The sequence below is a fragment of the Puntigrus tetrazona genome, chromosome 6 (genome assembly GCF_018831695.1).
Source record: "Puntigrus tetrazona isolate hp1 chromosome 6, ASM1883169v1, whole genome shotgun sequence".
Lineage (NCBI taxonomy): Eukaryota > Metazoa > Chordata > Actinopteri > Cypriniformes > Cyprinidae > Puntigrus > Puntigrus tetrazona.
In genome coordinates, this window is record NC_056704.1 from 3,343,731 (window position 1) to 3,369,254 (window position 25,524).

Below are 25,524 nucleotides of genomic sequence, written 5' to 3' on the forward strand. Positions count from 1 at the left end.
ATGAGACTAGTCTAAACGCCATGTTTGCATGGTCTCTTTTGTAAGAGGAGAGTTGATCTATTCAATGGGGTCATATCACATGTTTGGTGGGATTCCTGTTACGTTAAACCCATTTGACTCTAGTGCACACTGTCCTGACCGTTTTCTGGGAATAATTACATACACCAGTAGTTCTAAACCAGTTTTTATTAAAACACAAATGGGGTATTTGGAGTCAAAAAAAAAAGGCTGAGGACCCTTGACACAGACAACACATCACACAGATAACAAAAATAATGAAGAAAAGAAACTGTCATAGCCAGCAAAGAGCAAATACGAGACAAAATAAATAATTTGTATAAAGTTTAATTTCAAAAATAGATTTTAAATACTTTACCCGAATACCTTATATTACCTTAACGATATTACAAAGTACTTTATTTGAAATAACATTTTTAAAATAGTTTAGCAGACTGTCTTAAGACTAATGACAATCTAATGAGGAAAGACACTGGATTATAGCGAACAAATAAAAAATGTTTGGTCTCTCACAATTTCTATAAGAAGCAAGACAAGAGGTCAGTTTGTAATCTCTTCTTTTTACAGTTAAAGGTGATGTGTGAAATTTTTTCAATGTGAAATACGTTTTTTTCATTTTAGCTTATACGGCTATAAGTATGATTATTCTCCCGAAAAAGTGTAAACACTGGCACTGCTCCATTTGACCCTTTTCACAGACGGTGAAGATGCTTTTCCCCGGTTATTATCCTTGCAAGTGTGCAGAGCGCTGCAGTGATGACAGTTTCGTAGGACGACCTTAAAGTTCGCATCACGCTGGTTCCCTCAACAAAAAGCCAGTCGTATTTTTCCACTGACTTTTGGATTAAGGAAGAAAATAAACTCTGTGACCAACAAATATTTATAATTCTTGCACATTTGGTTCATTAGCCTATTGCTTTAAACAGACAATACCGTGACTCTTGCATGATCAAGCGTGTCTCCTGAAACACATGGAGGAAGGTGGGCTTGTGAGTAGATGAGTTTTCCTGTTTGGCGTGATGATGTGTAATATCCTCAACAACCTCTGCATTTCCTTTTAGACTTTCCTTGGCAGCATCTGCCTTTTCAGACATGCAAAAGACAAGCATTGTTGATATATTTGATGTCATAATGTGAAAATATCTTGATCTTGTGTTAACTACAGACCTATTTTCAGACATTTAACCAACGGACCATTTGAAAATAATTCTAGAAGATGGAACTTTAAGTGATAAATATTTGTCTCCTAATTTCGGTCTACAAAAACAGGTCATCCTTGCAGCACTTCATAGAAGTTTTTTTTCCCCTTCTGAGAACCCTGGAAATTTGAAAAAGAGTCCATGACGTGAGTGTGGGGTTGGAATTATCTGGGCATTAAAAATCATTTTTTTGCATGGCGTTATTTGATGCACAGAAATGACACTCTTTGCCTTTAGTCATTAAAAAGTCTGCTTTTGGTACATTACGCCTATCTTAGCACTATCCTCTTAAAGGCATAGTTTGCCCAAAAATTTAAATTCTGCCATTAATAAATCTCCTCATGTTTTCCAAACCCATAAGACCTTTGTTCATCTTCGGAACACAAATGAAAATATTATTGATGAAATCTATGAACTTTCTGACACTGCATAGACAGCAACACAACTGACACATTTAAGGCCCAGAAAGGTAGTCATGACATTGTTAAAATAGTCCATGTGACATCAGTGGTTCCAGTTTAATTTAATAAAGCTGCGAAAATACTTTTGGTGCACAAAGAAAACAAAGATAATGATTTCTTGTCTTTCATGTCAGTCATCGAAAATTAACAAATAACATTACAGTTGAACAACTGAAGCACTATTTTAATGATGTCCTTACTACCTTTCTGGGCCTTAAATGTGATAGCTGCATCGCTGTCTATGCAGGGTCAGAAAGCGCATGGATCTAATCAAAAAAATCCTAATTTGTGTTCCAAGATGAACAAGGTCTTGCAGGTTTGGAACAACATGAAGATGTGAAAAAAAAACGACTGAATCTTTATTTTCGTGTGATCTATCCCTTTAAGTGATAAACCCTGAGCGTTCAATCGTTTCCATCGTTCCACCACTCACTCATTTCTGAGTTCGTTTTCAATCTATCATCTTTCATGATCTTCTAAGGCCCAGGGGTGGAAGAGTTCTGAGTCTAGCAGTAGTGTTCCCACGCTAAGTAGGACCTGAGAGTACCAGTGTAAGCCGTTCTTAAGGATCCGATCCGGTCCGGTCCAGCTATACAACAGGCGTAGAGGTGCAAATGCCCAGTGAGCTAGCCGTGGTTCGTTCACCGCAGCGTAGCACGAGGTCATCACTCCATTCACCACCAAAGTCCCATGGGCAGTCAGTGGGGCGTAAGCCCCCCGGTCCTCCCGCACCTCCACTCGAGAGATCCGTGAAACACGCTTCCTGAGATCTCCCTCATCGACGATCAGCAAACACTGCCCTGGCTGGGCATCACTGGCAAATATCATCCGGGGGGGTCCAGGCTTTGGCTGGCCCCCGCTGGAGCAGTTCCCGACCCAGACAAACAGTAAATGAGCTGCCGTTAAGGAGACACTAGCCCCATCCTCGGTGCTGATCACATGAAAGTGCTTCTGGGTAATGGGGCTACGGTCCAGGAAGGTGAGGACTTTGCTGTACACGAGCTCTCCAGTCCCGTCACTTCCCATCGAGGCCAGAACAAGGTCTCCTGCTCGTAGGTCTCGGATTGATCTACAAGTGCCGTCCTCCATCATCACCAGAGCACCTCCAGGAAAACAGCCGCCTGTCTTAGCTGCTACTGAGTGCTCTGAAGAAAAGCGTGAGGGAGGAATGGAAGAGAAGAATGGAAAGAAAGAACGCTTCATTAAGGAAACAAAGAATAGATTTAATGCCTATGCCTGTTTCTAATCTTCACTTCTGGCTATACCTTTGGCCTTCAAGCCCTTGTGCATTGGTTGGTCCTATGGTGTTTCCCTCAGTGATTGGTTGAGTTGGTAAATAGGATCAGTTTGGCGTCCTTAAAATGGGACTTTTACTTCTTCTTCTTTGGGACGTTGGTGCAGGAGCGCCTCCTAGTGGACTGATTCTGACTGGACTGGCACTGCCAGCAGTCTTGCCTCTTTAGATTCTTAGGTTTTTTTTGTACAAATGTCAAATATATACATAACGATACACAATATATATATTTAATATTATAAAACTCTATTTTCCTTCTGATCATGTCAGGGACAGCTGACTCGCATAACGATCTGGGCAGGAAGGACAGGGGGAAAAATGAATAAAGAGAAAGAAAACAGTGGGAAAAACAGAGAAACAGATAATGAATATTAGAGACTGTAACAAAACGGTAAATCACATCTCTATAAGAGATGAGCCAAAAAACAACCCACAGACTTTTTTTTCCCATTTCTCACTTGTTTTTCAGGGAAATCTGTGGAATGCATTTAAACATGGTAAAATGCTTTAAACATACTTAATTACTGGACAAAATATTCAACAAACGAGCATACAGAAGTCTCTGAGTGAAAATTGTTCCAATTCCGCCAAATCTGTGGCCTTTTCCGAGAGCGCTATGATTACAGATTAGATTTATACACTGTTTAGAATAGTTGCATGTATTGTGGATGCATTTCGCAATATTATGTTACAATGAAGTCTTACAGAGTAAATGAGAACAACTTTAGTCTTACCTTGCTATATTGTTTGCTTATAGCAAAATTCCAATATATAATTATGAGATGTAGGAATATTAAATTGTGAAAGTGCCTGCCTGAATTTTTTCCCCCAGCTTAAAAGAGATCCTATGGATGCTAAAGCTACATAAAACCACTGTTGATTTGCATGGAGGTAAGGATCAAGGTAAAGCATAGCTGGAAAAGTCAGAAAGGTAAAGTAAATGTTAGAAACGGTGAAAAAAAGAAGTGCATTCATCAGACGGCCCAGTGCTGCCAGATTGCGATGTTTTAATACAATCGTGTGAAGCAACGAAATTTCATCTGACACCGAAGATGACATGGCTCTCTACATTAGATAGTTCATAGTGAATGTAGAAATTAAAATCTTTATCCATAGACATGCTCTAACAGTCCATCTCTTGTCCTTGTCTTCTCACATTACATGTCTGTGAGAAGCGCTGTTAGTCATGGTTAGATTTAAAAATAAAAATAAATGAATAGATCAAATAAAATTGCATTTATTGATAAAGTAAAACCATAAAAAAACGATAAAAACTGTGAAACATTATTTCAGTTTAAAATCACACATTGAAATATCTTAGTTAATTTATTACTCTAGTCTTCAGTGTCACATGGTTCTAATATGCTGACTATGTGCTCAAGAAACATTTATTTTTTTAGTACTGATGCTTAATATTTTTGTTCAAACAGTGAGGATAATTTTAAGATCATTTTGTAACCTAAGTATTCACTGTTACTTTTTATTAATTAAATGCATTCTTCCTGAAATTAATTTATTTTAAGGGGAAAAAAAAACTTACTGATCTCAAGTTTTTCAACAGTAGTTTATGCCTACAACTAATTTCCCAAAAGTAATTCCTACCCTGTTGTCTTCTCACAGAAATACATCTACCTGCAAAAATGAAAGCTTTTATTTGTAAGGACTGTTTCTCGCGTGACCTCTTTCTCCCTGCACAATCTCAGCACAAGCGCAAACACACACACAGCTGCTCTCACCTGATTTGACACTGCAGTGTATGTGGCCTTTGGATTCGTAGTAGACCCAGTCGAAGCCGGCCTCCACTGCCAGACGGGCCAGCATGGCGTATTTGTTCCGGTCGCGGTCCGAGGTAGTGATGTCGACCGCCCTGCCCTCATAATGCAGGGACTCTTCAGAGTGATGGCCGTCTTCATCCCAGCCCTCCGTCACACGCAGACGCACGCCGGGCCACAGGTTCATCACCGAGATGGCCAGAGAGTTCAGTTTATCCTTACAGCGCTGCAAAAGATAACCCATCAGAAACACTTACTGGAACGTGGAAATGTTATTAAATGATTAACATGTAGCATGTTATTGCTAACTTAACTTAACTTAAAAAAAAACACTGTTGATCTGTAATAACGCATAGATTATTGAACTACATTTAACTATAAAATACTTAATGTAAAATCTAAATTGTAAGCAAAACAAAGATTGTTACAGTACGTTTTATGAGACTTTCTACGTTCTACACAAAATTTCATTCTTTGTTATGATTTCAGTCTTACTGACCATTACTTTGTAGTTATTTGTGAAATTTATTAGTTTTGCGAAATTCTGAGATTTCTAATTTGTGAGACATTTTTTGCACATTTTTAGAGTATTTGAAATAAAATAAAACATTAACAGAAATATTGCAAAAAAAATTTTTTTTTGCTTTTCCTCATTTTAAAATTTCTCATTTTGATTTAATGTAAAATTCTAAAATCACAAGCTTAATTAAAAAAAATATATATATATATATATATATATATATATATATATATATATATATATATATATAGACATTCAAAAATGTCCAAAAACAAAATTAAAATTAAAATAATTAATAATTAAAATGAAATCAAAAATCTAAAAAAAATTAATTAAAAGTATTATTCTAATCTATAATAGCACACTGATGATGTGCTATTATAGATAATAACATTACCAGGTAGCTATAGCAGCAAGAGCCTCAGTGTAAGTGTGTTTTATTATCTGTTGTTCTTCTAGGATAATTATTAACATGCATTCGATGTGAACTAAGGAAATTAGCAATGTAAAATCTTACAGTAACCAGTTTTTACACTGTCTGGGGAAAAAAGCAATTTAGTGACACGAGCACCGAGTGAGTTCATAGATCAGTCAGAATGTCTCACAGTGAAGTACATAAATATGCACTTCTGGTGGTTTATGTAGCGTAAATGACCAGTGTGACAGCATTTAAACCCAACTGAATACTGAACTCTGATACATAAGTTACCAATTAAACAAACAGAAGGAGGCTTTGCGTGCCTGAGTGAGAAAGAACACAAGGCCATTGTCTCGACTTTCCTGCAAGAAATATGGATTTTAGTAGGCTCATGTCAAAAAGCCTGTGGCAAGCAGTTGCTAGGTGAGAAACGCGGTGAGCAATGGCAAATATAATCCTAACAGCCATTTGTAGAACTGACGCATTTGTGGTTAGGACAAACACACTCAGCCCATGGGCTGATAAATCCCTGTCTCAACCAGAGGCCACGAGACATGCAAGGTCACTGGATAACCACCAACTAAGTGGTCACAAATTGCTTACTGAGTGACGGCAGAAATTCTTTGATGTCGCCATCCTAAGTCCTCACGACATAGCTGTGCCATCAAACCATCTATTTCTGTGCTCCGAACTGGAGACCCACCTTTCCACCCAACAGCTACTCTAGAAAGTTCTGCGGACTATCTGTTCGAGTCTGCGCTCAGTGATTCGATGTCTCTGTGCTATTAAGGTCTCTTAGAGCTGAGCTCGGTCTGTGTGGATGCCATCAGACCAGTCCAGAGGCTGGTATGGGAGAGGAAAGAAGATTCGAAAATACAGTGCCAGTGTGTTTGGTTGCTCTGTTGAGTCTCCAAGGTTCACTGAAACCAAAACATGTACAGCAACTGCTTAGACTACAGTCATAGTGTCAACAATGATAATGCACTCTCCCACACTAAAATGTGTATATATGCAAACCCTTTTGGCTTGCTTTTCTCCGTGAAACCAAAAAGGAGATGTTTTATAGAATGGTTACACTGCTCTTTCTCAAATAATTAGCACATACCCGGGGGCGGTCAAGCTCAAAAGAAATGATCAATAAATATATCATATATGTGGTCCATGCTCTGCTTTTCAAGTCGCTGCTTTTAAAATTCAACCATGACTTTGTAGATCAAAATTGAAGTCGTTATTCGCTGCAGGAATCCTAAAACCTGGAAACAACGGCTTAATGTTTCCATAGCCCCAAGGTCAATGGGTTTTTTAAATAGGTTTTTGGTTGATTTCCCGGAATAAGGTCGGTGTTAAGGCATTTTCACTTTCAGAAATACCCCCTGTGGTGTTTCACTTTTTCATATTTCGAAAAATGTACTAATAAGTGGCTAAATGGGACTACAAAGGTTGTTGGGGATATTAAATGTTATCATGCAAAGCAGGAACACTCATTTAGTGACTAATCCACTTTCACAGCCTCACTGTGTTCATACTCAAGCTTCCTGACTTGTACATTTTAAATAAAGACGAAAAGAAGCACTGGTGGTGCTGTTGGGTTTCTACTTTGGTGCTTAGGTTTCAAATTCATCATTTATAAAGATTATCTTGATGAAGGAAACCCACTCTGTAGACTTCATTTGTGCATATTTAAACTTGCTGGAGAAGACAAGGCACACCAGGTTTGTAATCATAGGCCAAATGCTGGTAATGGTACCTTGAATATGCAGACAAGCAAATAAGATTTGAATTCTACGGCAAAGGCCAGGATTTCTAGTGAATGATTCCATTATATAGAATAGAGCAGGGGGATCTCCTTTGAAAATCATACGGGTTTGGAACACAAGAATGACTGAAGTTTCATTTCTGGGTAAAATATCTTTAAAGAACAAAACCCTCACTGTCCCTCGTGAGATTTGGGGGGCCGAATACCATTTTAGATGCATCATGCCCACTCCACATATACAAAAGTGGAGCTAACTGACATTTTAAAAATGTCAAGTCTTCCCCATTCCAAAAGTTAAAACAACGAACTCCCGAAGCTTGAAGAGCTGCAGCGAATCTTAAAAGGCCTAGATCGATATACTCTAGGACCGCAGAACCGGTTTATGGTGACCTGCAGAAGGAAATGGTAGTTTATGGTTAACTAGAAATATGTGCATTTGGCATGATGTCAGAAATGCCCATATGAGCTGAAAAAAAAGATGTCTTTTGTTGTAGGAATATAAATATAGATATTTATGAACATTTTTTTGAGCACGTCCCCAGATTGGACGATAAGAATAGCGACTCGGCGAGCTGTAATAGATGCCTATTCACATAGCGGTGTGGATTTCAGCTTTTTTCGTTGTGGTTGCAAAAGTGAACTGGACTTCATAAATCAGCCCGTGAACTCTGTTAGTTTTGCTTTCAAAGCGGAGATCGACGGGTTTTCAGGAGGAGAGCCTTCACACTAACCGCGGGCTACACAAACATTCACCGACGGCGCGGGGCCCCGAACACTCGCGCCTGTATGAGAGCGCCGGGGCCACTCGCCGCTGAATCAAAAATAAGGTGGAGAAAAATATGTGTGTAATTAAGGCTTAAATGCATGTGAAGCCGACTATTTTTACACACGTATGCCACAAAAACAAACAAAAAAATAACACAGAATAAAAAGGAAAAACAGACCAGAGGTTGTCTCCAGCAGTCGCCGCAGTTTGGCCCTCATAAATCGCGCGAAGGTCAGGTAAACGAGCGCGGCGCTCGCCGGAGAGGTGACAGGTAAAGACGGGGTGAGATCTACGAGCCCCTCCTCAGTTCCCACGTGGCTCTCCTGGATATTAACATGTGGGCATTCAGAGGAAAAGAGCTGATATAAATACTTTTAGGTGAGGGGGAGATTGGAGTCAAATAAATTCCGCTCGGTACCACATCAACGTCGTAAAAAATATCAGACGGTTCGAAAAAGGGGGTGTACGCCGTTAATCACGAGCGGTCGTGTTTAAGCATACGGGGTAAACATTAAAACAGTCACAGGTCATGCTCAATCTACAAGGGCCGTTTTAATGTTTTCTTTTCCAATCGCGCTTAAAACAGCGACTGCACTGTTTTAATTAAACGTTTCAGGTTTCCCTTTCCCTTCCACTTTATTGACAGTCACCCCTTTTGCGTTCATTCATTCACATAAATTGAGCGAGAGCCCCGTGGGAGAAAGTTCAAATATGCGGTTATAAAATAACCCGATGACTACTGCGTCTTTAATTTGACGAAACCTGCCCCCATATACTCTGTTATGAAGACTGAAAGACCTGAAACCTCGAATGAACTCGAGGAACTGTGGTCTCTGTGCCCACATGCATAGAGCATTTATGAGACAGAGTTAAAAAAAAAAAAAAAAAAAAAAGGTACTTGAACAAAGGGGCCACATTGACAAAGATCTGGGAAGGTGACTTGAGGGTTGTAGATTCGAACCCCACAGTGATTGAGCCTTAAAGTCAACATACCACTGACACTAAACCACTTGTTTTTCCAGGTGGTCTATCTCTAAGTTCGGTTTGTATGATAATCCTAATGAAGAACATTCCAAAGCAAATCATTTATATTCATCCATCTCTACTACAACTTTGACGGCATGATAATGTACCCTGATTTGTTGTGCAAATACAAATCGCACTGTATGGTAAATTAAATAACTAGAAATATTGCGGTACTAACGGTCTAGATCTAGATTGAAAACCTAAGGTTGCTGCTTCAAACTGCACTCATCTATGAACTATCACAATTCAAAGACGCTTCATGACCCAGATGTTATGCCTAAAGTTTGGATTCGATTTTAAACGCACCTTCTTTACCACATTTTCTGAATCATCTCAAGAATATCTACGTTTAATTATTTTCTCCAAGTGACAATACCCTGAACTGACGCACTCGATCTTGAAAAGGCAGCATTGCTACAAAATCAGACAGTGATAGCACTCTACTGCATGAAGCACACATGGTGCAGTCCAGCTTAAAGATATGGGTCGGTAAAGGCTGCGGATCTGATTTACCAAACTTGTATGACTTTAGTTCTTCTGCAGAAGACAAATGAAAAATGTTTTGGTTGCAGGTGACTTCCACTGAATGGACAAAAACTACTATGCAACAGGAGGAGGAAAGCTAAAGAAACGACAAAGGGTGAGTAAAGAATGGTCATTTTTGGGTGAACTAACCACACTTTCAGAAAGGTACACTTGGGTAATGCTATTATGCATTTAGGTACTTATATGTCTTCTTAAAGAGTTAATACTATACAAAGATGTATCTTTTAGGTTTTGCATAGTTGGTGCAGCTACCTTTTTTCTTAAAGTTTAATGCAAGTGATTTTAGATAGTAATCTCGACTAAAAACGGATATCACTTCGCTTATTGCTCTGATGAAGCATTTCCGCGTGTGCCTGGCTCACCTGCGTCATCATGCGGTCCGCACCTGTGCTCTCCTCATCCTTGAAGATGATGTCTGGGTTGTAGTTGGGCGTGAGCTCTTTAAAACGCTCGGAGTTGCGGCTTATCTTCCCCTCATACCTTCCACTGGCTCCCAGGGTTTTTTCGGCAACGTTCGGACTGAACTGCTTATAGGCGAGAGGCGTGAGTTTCCTTGGAGTCCGTCTCTTGCCGTAACCTCTGCCCGGTCCGCAGCTGTCGTACGCCGGCGAGAAAGCCAAGATGAAGCCGGTGAGGAGCGCCGCCGCTGTGGAGAGTCTCATGCCAACCGGTGCCAGCGGGCACTCCAGAAGATGGAGTGTCAAAGATAGTGAAGATGATGGTAAAGCGAGCCTCCTCCCCCAATCTCAGCTTCAGTCCCCGCGCAAGATCACCGGAGGGGGAGGAGGACCAGTCTATTAGGACACCTGGCGCTCACCATCCTTTTACGCACGGAAAGACACCCCGGCAAACGTAGGGTTCCTCAGGCGGCGAGGCTGGTGCCAGCTCGTCGGTCCTCCTCTCAGGTCTGTAAAACTCGCTTTCTCTCAGTCCAAGCGGAGACAGGGGGAATAAATAGAGAAGTTCCGTTTATCTTGGCAAGCGCGTTTAGAGTCGCCTGCAGGCGGGTCCTGGTTGCGCAGAGCCGCGGTCAGAGCGCGCGTCCCGCAGCGGTTTCTGGCTCCCGGCTCGGCTGTTTGACTACTGCGCTGTGGCGCGCTGCTCTCAGTTGAGATGGAAATGGAAGCGACCCGAGCTCAGATGCTACTGAAGCAGCCGCACCCTGCCAGTCCTGCCCTCTGTCTGTGTCTGCCCTCCTCTCCACCCCTCCGGGCAGACGCGCTTTATCAGCCCTGCAGCTCTCCCCCTGTACAGCACACGGCGGCTGCCAAGACGCGAGACAAACAAGAGGCTCGTGCATCACACGTCTGGACTCTCGGACCCTGATGTGTCCAGTCCTTTGAACCTCAGCAGCAATGCTCTACTTACTCAACGGTACGTCAGCAGACGTAGAGTATAACACGCACAGATAATGAATCTTTAATGAGTGACTAACTCACAACTTTTTCTAACTCAAAAAGTTCATAGTTAATAGGTTGTTTTTTTTATTTGAATATTTATAATACTTTAATAATCTTTAATGGATTAATAAGGTCATTAGCAAAAGTGTTACAGTGAAGCATATATATATATATATATATATATATATATATATATATATATATATATATATATATATATATATATATATATATAATTTATATACTTTAATCTTTAAATTATAAGGATCTTTCAATTAATTTTGTGCTATTTAAAAAACAGAATTTTCAAATAAAAATGTTTTATTATCGATGCACATTATTAAGCACTAAACCTTTCTGTTTGTTTTACAGGCATAAACTTTTATTAATAAAGGCATTATTATATCACACAGCTTAGCCAATTGTACTTTTGAGACCCTGTAACAAATTAATGCGATTTAGAAATGACATTTTGGCAATTAATTATACCCCTACTGGAAAAAAAATAATAATTCCAACTTGAGGTGGTCAAGGTGTTTTGATCTTGGAAAAAGTGTCGTTACTGGTGGAAAGTGGTCTTGAGGAAGGTCTACCAGGTCATTTGCGGCCACACAAGCTTGTAGTCTTGTAGACCCATCATCTAAATCAGCTTTGACCAGCAGCTGACCATAAATGACCAGCTTGGTGCAGCTAGAAGAGACATAAAACCAATCACTACAATGTGGCTGTCAGGAAATAGCAAGGCTCTAGCGCTGGATGACATGTTTCATTATATGTTAGTTTATAAAAGAACAGTGATTTATGACCAAAATCCATCAGGAACTATTTTTTCTATCAAGTTCCACTTTCGTGACAAAGATCATTTTGACTATTAACCGCTTATTTACTTTATGTTATCTAAAGCACAATCAACTTACTTGTCCCACTATTTTTTTTTTACCTTCAGTAAAAACTGGATTCAGTAATAGTGTTCAACAATGTGTTCCAGATTGAGAAGTGCAGTGATTGGTGGTCAGGTTTAGTTTCACTGACAGACACTGGAGACAAGACATGAAGTGCCGTCCCTCCCAAGAACTCTAATGTCTTTAAAATAACACTAATGGCTTCTCCACTGAAGACGAATCACCAGTTAAATGCCAGAACTATTACCAAATGATACTGGTAGGAAAATTATGACAGTTCTGTGTCTCCTTCAGTGGCGCAGACATTTTTTCTGGTCCGCTGTGACCGCACTGTTGACAGCTTGAAGATGTTACTGGTATTGCTGAATACATTTTAATTAGAGAGTGTTTTGGCCAGGCATCAGAAAATAATCTGTGGACAGCAAAAATACTACAGTAAAAAGGGATTACCTAGATCCTTCTATCAGTCTACAACTAGATTTAAAGCACAGTGCATTTAATATTTAATTCAGTAGGTTTTAGAGTAGTTTCACAGAGTCAGACCATGGACTATTGGCGTGCCGTCTGGTCCACTTTAAAGCTTATTCTAGCCTGAATTAGACGAAGAGGCATCTGGCTAACAGGTAAAACAATTAACCACAATTCACTTTTTCTGTTAAGTTTATAGATGGACCAATTAACAATACTGGGATAATAGTACGACAAGAAACAAAATGGTAGCTCATTCTAACAAAGGCAAAGCCAAAACCAAAGAAATTAATGGAATATGCGTGTTGGGTTTGTGGCCAGAATTTCCGTCCGTTCAAAAGTCCTGATGATTTTACGGAACACGAAGCGGAACATACATTTGTGCTCAAGCATATCACATTTACTTGCTAGTGAGGGCCTCAAACTAAACTCTGTATATCTAACGCCACAAACCTTACAAACTTTGCCAAGTTCAGTGACCTTCTCGTCTTGGCTTCTTTCTTAGAAGCACTGGTTGTAGCAACCCTGTAAAGCACATTGTTATCCTCCCAAAACACTAATAAAAACCTGTGCATCTCAACTTCTAAGCGGAAAAGTAGTATTTGCACCTCATCTTATGCATACTCTGAGCATCTGTACTTTTTTTCCATGCTGCCAGTTGGGGTGCGTCAGCCCTACCAACGAGAACATGTATTGAGAAACGCTATATTTTATTTATTAATTTTAAAACGTTAAAATGGACAACAATAAAATCCCCATAATCATTTAAAAATCCAACCTAAAATGAATAAAAATGTTTATAATGCATTCTTAAATTAAAAGGGTCCATATGTGCACTGTTCTGATGCAGAAAGATGAACTGTCACCGAAAAAGCCCGACTGCTTTCTTCTTCTTCGGCCGTGAGGTGGAACGTTCCTCAGAAGCAGCAGCTGATGGTAACGGGACGGCCTGAAAGAATCATTCAGAATTGGTCTTAAAGGAATAATATAGGTCCAAAACCATTGATAATTCATTTACTCAATTACTCTTTAGCATTTCTGTTATGGCCGTAAAAAATTCTTTTGACTTCCATTGTAGGCAAATTGTTCGAGATTAATTTATATTTAACCCAGAATATCACTGTAATCAGTGAGTAACATTGAGTAGCCTGTTCAAAGCCTGTTTTTTGTCCTTTTATTGAACTAGCTTCAATCTTGAACTTGGTCAAACTCTACCAGCCTAAGATCAGTTGGGTTCATGGCACAACAGTCCTCTGAAAGAATCAATCAAATATTTATTTTGTTAAATTAAAATAAAAACTAAAGAGCAAACCTGTTTACTGTCAGCCACCTGAGGTCTTCCTGATGATGCTTTGATATCATTCTGTTCTTGAGAAGCCAGTGAAGAACTAGCACCTGCACAGCACAACAGACCAGCAATGCTCAAAATATGTTATTCCAAACACATATAACGTCAAAAAGAGACAAAAAGTACATGTATACAGGTGCCATATACAGTATAACATCTTCCTCGCTGAATCTATGGAGAAGAGAAGACTGGACATTCTGCACATGCTTGCGTTTCCCAGACATTCAGGTTTGGATTGACCTCTTTAACTCATGTACTAAGCTCAATGTCAGTGAGAGAGTAACCTGTGGGGACATCAGAGATGTGTTGGTGATGTTGAGAGACGTGGTTGTCTTCTGCCACAGGGCTGCTGTCAGGAGAATGTTTGCGTTTCTGACCCGTTTTCCCCGAGCTCACGGCCATGTACAGTGTCTGCAACTCTGAGTCAAAACTCAAACTGTCCAGCGTCACACCCATCTGTGGAATAATCTAGTAGACAGAAAAGAGAAGATGACCACGCCATGAAGAAAGAGGAGACATTTAATTACTTATTAGTCCCCACAGAGGAACTGTCTGGGACTATTACTTTTCTAAGTACTTTTCATGTAATCAAAAGAAAAATGTTTTGAATGGAAAACCAGCTTTTGTAATCTTACGGTATTGGGCATATATGCATGGGTAATGGGTATGTGATGGCAAATACTAATTTTCAGTATCATTACTCCAGTTTTCAGTGTCACGTTTCTTTAAAAATCATTCTAATATGCAAATTTACTGCTCAGTTATTGATAATTAATAATCAGTGCAGAAATCGTTTTGTTGCTTTTTGTTTTTGCTGCTTAATATTTTTGGTGAAAACCATGAAAATGCAATCTTGATGATCTTAATGTTCTCTAACACTATATGTCTTTACTCTCTATTCAAGTCTTTTGATCAATTTAATGCTTCCCTGCTGAGTATTATTCTTGATATTATTTATATAACACACACAGCTTAAAAAAGAAATCATTCTATTATGCTCATTGGTGCTCAAAAACCTTTTTTAAATTAAAAATATTAAGCAGTCAGCTTACTAACATTGATAAGATGATTTTCATCACCAAATCGGCATATTAAAATGAACATACATGCATACATACCTTAGTATTTTTATTTACAAACTTGACTAAGTTTATTTTTATTTATGTTTTAATTAACAATCATCATTTATGCTTGATAGAATCTCTAATCTATCTCTATCACATGACCAGTCAAACACCATCTCCATAAACCCCCTATTATCCAATACTCTAAAATGCTGAAAAAAATTATGCCTAGGAACAGGCTGATTCACTAGTAACCAGAAACATTTTTATTACATTATGATGCATCCACATTGATAGGTGTCAATATAAAGTTTACCGAAAAAAAGAAGTAGACAGAATTCAAATTATATTTTGCCTAAAGAAAGCCATTTTAAAACAAAACCATGAAAGTGTGCATTACGACAATTTCAAATATTAGGAGTGAAATATTCTTAATGGTAGTAAAAAAAAATGCAACGACAAAGACTTAATGGTGAAGGTTGGGTGACAGCAAGTTCAGCAGGGTAATGGTAAAGATGACTGCATTCACACATTTCCCAAACACATTCTCTTTCACAACAGAGAGGACAAATTCTCAAAATTAGCTTGCCAAATATTGACCTGGTGAGAATGGTGACCACTGGATGAATGAAGGGCCCCTAAATACATGTGTAGACATTTGGGGTTTACATTGATTTATTTTTATTATTTGTTTGTTGAAATATCGTAAAAATAAATGAATGCTTTGAGTTCCTCTTTGGGGACAGAGAGGGCAATGTGAGGAGAGAAGCCACAGTTCATGAGTGTGCACTTCCCCTCAAATCATTTCTCCACTCCCGATCCTTTCATTTTTTTTTTTTGAAATCACCTTGTCATATCATTGGAGCAATTAACTTGTTCCACTGAAAACGTGTGAGAATGAAAACTGAAACGGCTTATATGTGCGCTGTACAATCATACCAGTACCAGCTCAGATGATCCACACAGATATCATCCATCATCATCTGTGTGCGTCAGCGAGGGAAGCGGTTCCTGTGTTAGTGCATCATGTTGATACACCTATTCATAGCAGGTAACCAGCACTGGCTGGTTTTTAGTGGTTTGTGGAAGAACCCTAAACCGATGGACTCTAATGGAAGATTCCAGAGAGCGTCCCGAATCTTGTTCTGTGTTCTACACTTTGTTGACGAGGGCAAGGGCTTTTGAGTGTGCACTAAGATATTGAGACATACGACCCAATTTTTTGACTAATTCATTACAATTATTAATATTGTGAAACGTTATTACAATTAAAAATGACTGTTTTCTATTTAAATATATTTTAGAGTATTTTTTTGTCTCTCTGAAAAAAAGTATACAAAACAAATCTTTAAAAAAAAACCTATTGTCCTTAAAAATCTGGTCATAAAACAGACTTAATTTTTCTCAAAAGTTGCTATCAGATAAATGTTTATTTTTTATTTGTTAGGCTTTTAAATGGAGAAATATGAGCCAGACCTAACTTTTTAAAGGTTTCACATTTTGATTTAGATTCTTATTGCAAATAAAAGCTAGCATTAAATAAAAACACATTTCCAGCCCCAAAACCACTAACAATAAACATAAATAAAATGCGTGTTTTCTTTTTATTACCTGAACTGAAACCAAGTACACACACACACAATCTATAGGGAAACAAATAAAGGCAGGTGAAGTCTTAAATGGGCGTCATGGATTAAACCCAGAGAAGAGCTTCATTTTACAGTCCTCTATAAATCTGTCCTCACTCTCATTCAGGCAAACCCCCTCCTAAAAATATCTATTACCTCTTCCTCTCGGTTCAGCCTCTGTCTCACACTCCCTAGATTTCTTATTAGTGGTGCGTACTTAGACAAACATCGCATTATTATCATACTTAGGGTTAGGGATTTAAACAAACCTTAGAACAAATTATGTGGCCTGTTGAGGAGAGCCGTGTTTACTTTTCTACTTGACTGGACAATTTGTGCAGCAATAAAACAGGTAAAACCTCCCATGGATGTACAATGAAGTAGAGACTGAGCCATGTTTTTGTCTCGGGCAGAAGCAAACACCACTATTGCTTTAAGAAAGCATAAAAATGTAGTCGTTATCTCATTTTGCTATCTATTTTTACATTTTCGACAATGTTTCCATTCCATCTATTACATTTACGAGAGGCACTGGTGTTTGACGGGATGTTACTCTTGTTCTGGCTGGCAGGGCAGCTCTTCTCAGGGGTTCAAAGTAGGCAGAGTAAACCGCAGCCCAGCTACAGCTAACTAATTACAGATCAGAGCTCACCCGGTGGAAAACTGGACCAGAGCTACGGAGGGAGAGAGAGAGAGAGAAGGAATAACAGAAAGAAAGACATCTGACCTCGAGAAGCGGTCTTGAACGGGTTTCATGGTTATCAGATTGGGGTGATTATAAAGGCCAGGAGCCAAGAGCTTCAGTTACAGGAAGACGTCTTGAGCTGTAGCTGGAATTAAGGCATGGACACCTGACAGATCCTGGGGTCTAACAATAAAAAACACACACTCGCACAGTGATGTAGCAGTTACGGGGACACGTTTTACCCTACTTTAACCCAAAAATCATTCATCATTCTGATACGCTTATTTGCTGCTCAAGAAAGATTTTTGTGGAAACTTTTTTTCAGGATTCTTTGATTAACAGAGAGTTTATTTGAAATATTTGGTAACATTATTCATATCACTTCTGCTTAATTTAATGCATCCTTGCTGAATAAAAGTATAATTTTTTTTGGTAGTGGTAATGCACGTAGGTAAAATTTGCATACATTTGCATACCGTTTATTATTTTGCCTCATCAGATCACCAAAAGTGATCTAGAAAAACATCCAAACTTTGATATTAAGCAGTGTCTTGAGAAGACAATGTTGAAGAAAGAGCGCACATCTTTGTCACAAAAAGCCTAAATTCCTCGTTTGTGTGTTATTTCTCCTGCAGATTCACTCAGGATGGGTGATGCTGCTCACGAATGAGGCAAGAAGGCAAATCCAGGGAAAGAGTGTATGAAGATACACAAATTAGCCCCCTTACATGTACTGGCCCATTGTAAGTAAAACAAAAATAATGAGTATGTTTTATAGAGTATGTCTTACAAGAAAATACTATTTTACTTGACGGAAGATAAAAGCAAACAAACAAATACCACCATTTTTGTTTTGAAAGGATGATCTGAGACTTATTTAGAGACTGTATCAAGAGCTCTTTTGACTCAGTTTCAACAACTTATTTAACAAGGGTGCATTCAATTTATTAAGTGACAGCAAATACATTTACAATGTGACATTAGACTTTTATTTCAAATAAAATGTTCTTCTTTTGAACTTCTAGAAATCTACAAAATATTATGCAGCTGAACTGCTTTCAACAATAATAAAAATTGCTTCTTGAGCAGAAAATCTGCACATCAGATGATTTCTGAAAGATCATGTGACATTGGAGACTGGAGCAATGATGCTGAAAACCGAATAAATTTACATTTTAAAATATATATAAATATAAAAGTAATTATTCACAATATTACTGTTATTTTTAATGCAGCTTTGAGCAAGTAAATGCAGCCTTGGTGAACATCTCAACTCTTGAACTAAATTTGCCCGTTCTTTATAGTAATAACTTGGACTAAAAAGAAGGACATCTCTTATGTATATACAGTATATGTCTCAGATAGAGGATGGTTTAGGGTGTTTTTGCTGGTCTTTCGGTGTGGCGGTGGGAAGGGTCACGCCGTCACTGCCAAACCCAAACTGGTTTCTCAACTCACCCGGTCAAATTTTCTCTTTTTATGCCTCAAACCTAAAAAAACCAACAGTTTGCGTCACTGAAACACATTCACACATAAATACATTCAACCCCAAAAGACCTGCAAAGAGGACGGCGTGCACACTAATACGGACCCTAAAACAAGTCTTTGTGTTAATCAAGCTAAGTACACACACCCACTCAAAACACACAGTAAGCGTTCACACTCTCCTCTCCCCTGAAGAAACCCAAGCGAGCGTCACCGGTCTGGGGTAGACGGTCTTTCAAACTCAACTTTACGAACTCATGGGAACATGTCTTCTCTTAAGCACTTCAAACGGACCTATCCATCTATCCATCAAACACACACTCATCCAGGCTTCTGCCGATCAGGAATCTCAAGAACGGCCTCCATTTTTCCAGAGACTTGCTATGTTTATTTGGCATTTCACCAAACATTTTTCCAAACACACCTTCATTTTAATTCTGACTTGGGTCTTAAATGATTCTTCAGCGTGGAGTGGAATTTCCCATTGTATTGCGAGACTTCGCCAGTCAAATGACTTTGATACGTCCGGAAAAAATCAAATAACGCGCTGGCTCACATTTCAATAGACACAACAAGTATTGTTAAAAATCTGGATGCTTATCCAAACCATGGACTGGGTTTTAAATGTGCTCCTTTTTTAAAGGTTCATCCATTTCTGCTAATAATAAATTAATAATTAATTTTGTCTGATACAAAGAAAGCAAATATGACGCTCAATGTCCAATTATTGCTTACTTAAAAAAAAAATCTAATTCACCAAGTGATGAAGTCATGCAATTCATTACGAGAGTTTTCAACTTTTATATAGTGTGAATAGAGTATATTTCTTATTATACATTTTACACGGCAATGGTCAATGATATAGCTGGAGATGGTCATTTCTTTTAGTTCCTTATGCATTTATTTGATTAACTATGGACCTTTTCTTGTTTTCGAGATTTCTCAGCAGCAGAAGTCATCATAGTTGGGTTAACTTGAAAATCAGTAAATGGGAAAGTACCACAAATATAATTTTTGCATTCCCTTTTGCTCAAATATCAAAATAAAAATTGTATGATAATGTTTTCATGACTTTCAATAAAAGGATGTAAGAGAGAGCTAACAGCAGACAGAAGAGCCAACGACATCAAACTCATTATTCCTTCCATAGACGCAGCATTAGAAAAACCCTCATATTAGCATAAACTATTTTGTTTGTAATTCGATGCAAAGATAATACAATACAAAAAATTGTGATTTTTTTTTATACAAATATAAAAGTATTTATGATGCTGATGATTGTTAAACACATCATCGCAGTCTTGTGAAAAGGGTCCATACAGTAAAAATTTGGAAATTCAAATACAATTTAGATTTTTGTTTTATATTTGAATATGTTAAAATATAATTTACGAAGGCAGAGCTGAATTTTCGGAAGCCATTACTTCAGTGTCACGTTATCTTTCAATAATTAAGAAACATTTCTTGTTATTATCCATGTTGAAAATCGTTGCGCTGCTTAATATTTGTATGCAAACCTAGATATCAGCCAAGGGGTTATGTATCAAAGAGTTCATATTTTATTGAAAATTGATTTTATATAACTATATAACTATAACTATATTTATTTTCTATAACTTAAATAAGGGCTTAAAATATGTTGATGTTTGAATGTTTATTAAATGTGCTGGAGATGTTTAAAATTATTTTTATTTTAGTAGTTCATTCTACTTATTTTATAAAAAAAAGTCCATTTTGTGGCTTAAATTTACATCTTTGGCTATTTAAGCTTTGACAGATTCGCTTACTTCACTACTAGTTCACTCCTACCATTTTTTGACAGACAAATTGTTTTTATGGTCTCTTATTACAAAATATATTTTGTTAAAACCCATACAAAAGCAGATCTTGTGCTGAAAAGCTATGGACTGATACATCTAAACTGTCGTCACCACAGGTTGGAATCCCACCAGTTTAAGGGGCGACTAGTAAGTCATTGTTTGGTGCAGTGGGCGAGTGGGTGAGTGGACTCATATCCTTTACTCACACCACCAAGTCAAGCCACACATATCTGACTGCACATTCACCGGGCCAGTGAGAAATACCGGTGGATTCAACACATACACACTGACAGAGATCAAACACAGACCTATCAAAGGACTCACCTCACGCAGAAAACATGGCTGCCAGCGCTGAAATGAAAGCTCATGGCTGAATCCAGTAAATAACTCATAGCCGCAAGAGCGTTACTCATCAACAGAACAAAAAGTGGCCCATAAACAGTTCTGGTCTAAATTATAATTGGGGCTTTGGCTCCTCCCACTGTGGTCAGTGTGTTTGTAATGACCTTAAGGCAGAGCGGTCAGATACGTAATTGACTGGCATTCTTGCTTAGGGATATGGATATGACAGAATCCCTGCCATGAGAAAATATATATATGACAATATGTCACGATATAGATATAGTTTTGCTGAACATTCAGCGAAAAAGGACTAAAAACAAAAATGTAGAGATCATCAGCTAATAAATTAAATATTTTACAACTGAAGTCACCTGATGGATGTAAATCAAGAGATCAGATGATTCAAAAGAATGAAATCATATGTCTTGCATTAATGTCAAATATTAATTCAATATTATTATTATTGACAAATATTGATCAAGAGTATCAAATGGATAGCTCAGGCTGAACCACATTCAAAGATATCTTAAAACAGCTTGTCACAAGTTGAACGTTACTTGAATTTTATCTATTAATTAACACTGTTCGCACTGAAAATCTGAGATTAAGAAGTAAACATTAAAAATTCATCAATAAAGATTTGGAATGTTGAAATAAGACGAAATATTTAAGATTCTGTATTATTTATACATCATAAATAAAACAAGTGAATTAGTGACACTGAACATGGGACCTGGGCTGTTCACTTTTGCGTCCATTCAATATTATTATTTTTATTTAATTTATTAATTGTTTTTAAAATATAGCTTTAGCTATTTGAGTACAACAAATTAAAATAAAATGGAAATAATTGCCCTATACCTAATATATAATTATTAGGTATTACAAACTATATTGTCTATTTAACAATTTGAGCAATTCAGATTTAAATATATTTTGTCATTTATTTAAATATATTTTGTCATTAATTTTTTTTTTTACTTAATAAAGAAAATCTTAAATTCTTTAAAGTTTTTTAAAAGTGGACCTCACCTGCCATGGTATAAATGCTTTAGTTTTACCCCCAGACTGGCCAGACCTAATCCCACTCATTACTAAAAAAGCAGGAAATTCTAAAACACACACAGAAACACACACCTATGGCGGGAAAAGAAATAAAACCTGATCCAGTCAATAGGCAGTTCAGTGTGAGGCAACGCTACAACTGAGCTGTCACTGCAAAAACCACAGTCTAATTATACACTGTGTGTGGTGACCCTCAGCTCTGAGTCAAACAGGGATCCAGTCTCTCTTCCTGTCTAGCTTTCGCAGTTCCCTCTCCCATAGCAAACCCTAGAAGCAGCACAGGGGCCTGGCTTCAGTACATACATGTGACTTAATCACAGTGTCACATGCATGCTAGTTCTGACGGAGTTTGTATACACTGGGTAAATTTAGCAGAAGACTGAATGTAAAAATGTTTCGCACCTGTGTGAAGAGGTTTTCTCTGTACCTGTGCACCTCAAACGGCTCTGTCTGTAGTCTGGCTGCGAGGGCAGAGTTTTAGATGAGTGTCATGTCTAAAAACAGACCTAAAAACAGAACCGCACATGCGATCGTTACCTCTACTTAGGACAGCTCCGTTCTCCTGATAGTCCTGTATCTCTGCATCCTTCCGAGCCAGAAGGGCAGTTAGATCCTCCACTTGGCGCTGCAGGACTCTACTCACTGCCAGCAGGGGGCGCACCAGATGACTGCACACCTGATTCAAAGCAGGAAACATACTGTATAATCCATACATGAATTTGTAAAATCTCTAGATCATCAACATGATCCACATTTGGCCAAAAACATGTTACACGTGATCTACTTCATGCCTTCTGCAAGTAGGTTGTGAATTTGTACTTTTTTTCTAGCAACTCAAAAGGGCTTTTTATAATAATTGTCTAAAAATGTCCACCTTCAAGTTGTGATGAAAGATATGTAATGATTTTCATAAATTAAAGGAAAAATGACTTTTACATTGTTAGTAATATTTTTAATTAATTATTTATAATTAAGATTTATGTTGCTGGACTGAGGTTACTTTATTAATAATTAATTATCTATACATAATATATATATATATATTTTTTTTTTTTTCATTTTTAAATATTGTTAAAATGAGCGTAACAAAAAAATGGAACTTGCAATTAACCTACAGAACTATAATAAAACTAAACATTTAAATATGATCTTGCTAAAACCTATTTTTTGATTTTGGCCATATAAATATCCACAACTGCACCTAATTTAATATTTTTGCTTAGAGTGGGACTACGAATAAAACTATAAGACATTTTTCCATCCTCGTGCAGCTCTATATTCTCCTGTATCATACTACATGTTACCATGTTACTTCACAGCTGCTGATATCATTTTATCAGAAAAGGTTCATACCACGCCAACAGGAGTTGCGGTGCAGAGAAACTCCCAGTAGAAAGGCAACCCAGCCAGCTCACTTTTGAGTTTGATCGTTAGATTGTCACCATGCTGTTCAAGAGTAACATGTGCAGTAGAAAACCGATCGTCATCTTGACTAGAGAAACAAGGCCGCGCCACAGAACATAGATGGGAGAAAAAAGCCTGCGTAGGAGCTCTCAGGCGCTTATTCAGATCCTTTCATACAGAGGAGGAAAAAAAGAGAATAAATTAAACGCTGACAGGCTGAGAACGAACTGAATATTGTGGTGATACAACATTTCAGTCCGGGCTGTTTTGGGTCACCGGTGACTTCCACAGTAGAAAACAAATACTATAGAGTCAATGGGGACCCAAAACAGCCTTGTTACAAACTTTCTTCCTTTATGTTACGCAGAACAAAGAAATTCATGCAAGTTTGGAACTACTCAAAGGTGAGCAAATAATGACAGAACTTTTCTATTTCCTAAGCATGTGTATGTTCTTGCCTGTGCGCGACTCTGGATGTCATCTGTGCTCATTTCTTCTTCCCACACAGTGTTCAGGTCACTCAACAGAACCCGGTACTGTGCGTCACCGAACCAGGCTTTGGCCAGTAGATCAGAACCACCAATATTCACCGGCACCCATGGGAGAGCAAGCAGGCCTCTTTCCATCGCCCCGCAGCACACTTTACACTGTCTGCTTAATGTAACCAACAATAACATGTTTATGCACAGCAACCATAGTTTAGATCAGCACAGCCACAAGTTAATAAACGAGTGGTTTCTCATTAAGCAGATTTCTTAGTCTCAAAACACTTTAAACGAGTATAACCACAGTATAGTGTAACCATTGTACATTTTCTAAGGTTTCAGTAAATCGTAATTCGATATAATAGAGAATTATAACGTGAGTGTCAGAATGTCTACCGAGCCTTGCGCAAACTTAAAGCTTGTTTTAATCAATCTATGATTAACTAAGGGGGTGGAAATGTACAATATTTTACTTGTCGCGATATTTTCTAACGCAACTAGTGCATATCTTTGCATAAACAAATGACAGCGGGTAAAATAAAAGTTCGAATACTTAGATATATAATTACATAACAAACAATTTTTTTTAAATGTTTAACGGGCGAAATTAACTTACTTACCAGTATCTTAGTCACCAACAAGGGGCCGTTTCGACTGACGCACATTCCCCGTAAAAACAAACCAGGAATAAAACGTTCCGCGAGGAAGAGTTCCTCGGTTATTGAAGTTACAAAACAAAACATTAATTATGCAGCGTCTTTATTGGGACATTCATAAGCAAAACATTGACAAGATTTTAAAAAGAGCTTTAATATTGTTTAAACGATGAAAAGCTGCTCTAAACACTACATCTTTTTTAAAATGATCTCTCTTCTGGTTGTTTCTGTTGAAGAGTGTGAAGTTTAGGGTGAAGCTTCTTTCTGTGAAAGTGGAGTCATGGGTTAAAAGGGTAGTGACTGCATATGAACAAGAATATTGTGTGTTCGCAGGGTCACATACTACAGGACTGAAGTTGCTGATGTGTTTGGTTGGTTTTCTGATTCCAAGTTGTTCGGCGTCCAGGGTGATTCAGGTTCCTGTCTCATAACCAGTTTCTCCAGAAACTGAACAACATCTTGGTTTGTCTCACATTTTTCTAGGGTTTTATAAAGCTTGCACAACCTGGGGGCACCACAAAAAGGGGATCTGAAGTCCTTGCACAGCTCTTTTTAATACATTGTGAATAGTGTAAAAGGACTGTTAAACTAAAATGTAAAATAAAGAGCGTAGCCATATAACTAAGCACAGTTTTCTGATACATATGCGTAACGAATCTTGCAGGCAAAACAGCAAAAACACACAATACTGACAACACTGTATCTAAGATTGAATGAGCTTTTATTTTTACATTTACGTTTTCGTTTTGCTTTTCGGTTTAAATCTTTTGTGATTTTGTTATGTTCTTTTTGATTATTTTTCAAATAGTTTTATTTACCATTTTTATTTCAGTTTCAGTTTTTAATTATCTAACTCATTATTCTTTATTATTTATTATATATATATATATATATATATATATATATATATATATATATATATATATATATATATATATTTATTATTTATTATTTCAGCTTATACAATACAGGTTTGATAATATATTGAAATATGTA

The 25,524-nt window shown here is 37.8% G+C and overlaps 2 protein-coding genes across 3 annotated transcripts; both read right to left on the minus strand.

Moving 5' to 3' along the window:
- Positions 1–171: 171 nt before the first annotated feature.
- ihhb (Indian hedgehog signaling molecule b) lies at positions 172–11,256 on the minus strand. Its single transcript, XM_043242165.1, has 3 exons — positions 10,139–11,256; positions 4,709–4,970; positions 172–2,823 (listed from the first exon to the last, which is right to left on the minus strand). Exons 1-3 carry the CDS (start codon positions 10,436–10,438, stop codon positions 2,138–2,140), a joined length of 1,248 nt encoding a protein of 415 aa, XP_043098100.1. The 5' UTR covers positions 10,439–11,256; the 3' UTR covers positions 172–2,137.
- A 1,464-nt stretch (positions 11,257–12,720) lies between these two features.
- On the minus strand, positions 12,721–24,703 carry nhej1 (nonhomologous end-joining factor 1). Of its 2 annotated transcripts, none has more exons than XM_043242166.1 (8): positions 24,493–24,703; positions 23,846–24,041; positions 23,337–23,555; positions 22,521–22,659; positions 22,386–22,444; positions 14,179–14,362; positions 13,859–13,941; positions 12,721–13,495 (listed from the first exon to the last, which is right to left on the minus strand). In XM_043242166.1, exons 2-8 carry the CDS (start codon positions 24,011–24,013, stop codon positions 13,409–13,411), a joined length of 939 nt encoding a protein of 312 aa, XP_043098101.1. In that variant the 5' UTR covers positions 24,014–24,041; positions 24,493–24,703; the 3' UTR covers positions 12,721–13,408. The 2 variants fall into 2 exon arrangements, with proteins under 2 accessions (XP_043098101.1, XP_043098102.1); XM_043242167.1 differs by having other exon boundaries at positions 23,846–24,038; positions 24,493–24,702.
- Between the last annotated feature and the right edge of the window lie 821 nt (positions 24,704–25,524).

Excerpts from the sequence above, each read along its gene's own strand:
- ihhb (XM_043242165.1), bottom strand. The coding sequence starts at position 10,438 with ATGAGACTCTCCACAGCGGCGGCGCTCCTCACCGGCTTCATCTTGGCT. Across the intron at positions 4,971-10,138 it reads CGGACCGCATGATGACGCAG|CGCTGTAAGGATAAACTGAA; the intron begins GTGAGCCAGGCA and ends TATCTTTTGCAG. Across the intron at positions 2,824-4,708 it reads ACACTGCAGTGTCAAATCAG|AGCACTCAGTAGCAGCTAAG; the intron begins GTGAGAGCAGCT and ends GCTTTTCTTCAG.
- nhej1 (XM_043242166.1), bottom strand. The coding sequence starts at position 24,013 with ATGGAAAGAGGCCTGCTTGCTCTCCCATGGGTGCCGGTGAATATTGGT. Across the intron at positions 23,556-23,845 it reads ACATCCAGAGTCGCGCACAG|GATCTGAATAAGCGCCTGAG; the intron begins GCAAGAACATAC and ends TCTGTATGAAAG. Across the intron at positions 13,942-14,178 it reads CATCTCTGATGTCCCCACAG|GTGCTAGTTCTTCACTGGCT; the intron begins GTTACTCTCTCA and ends TGTGCTGTGCAG.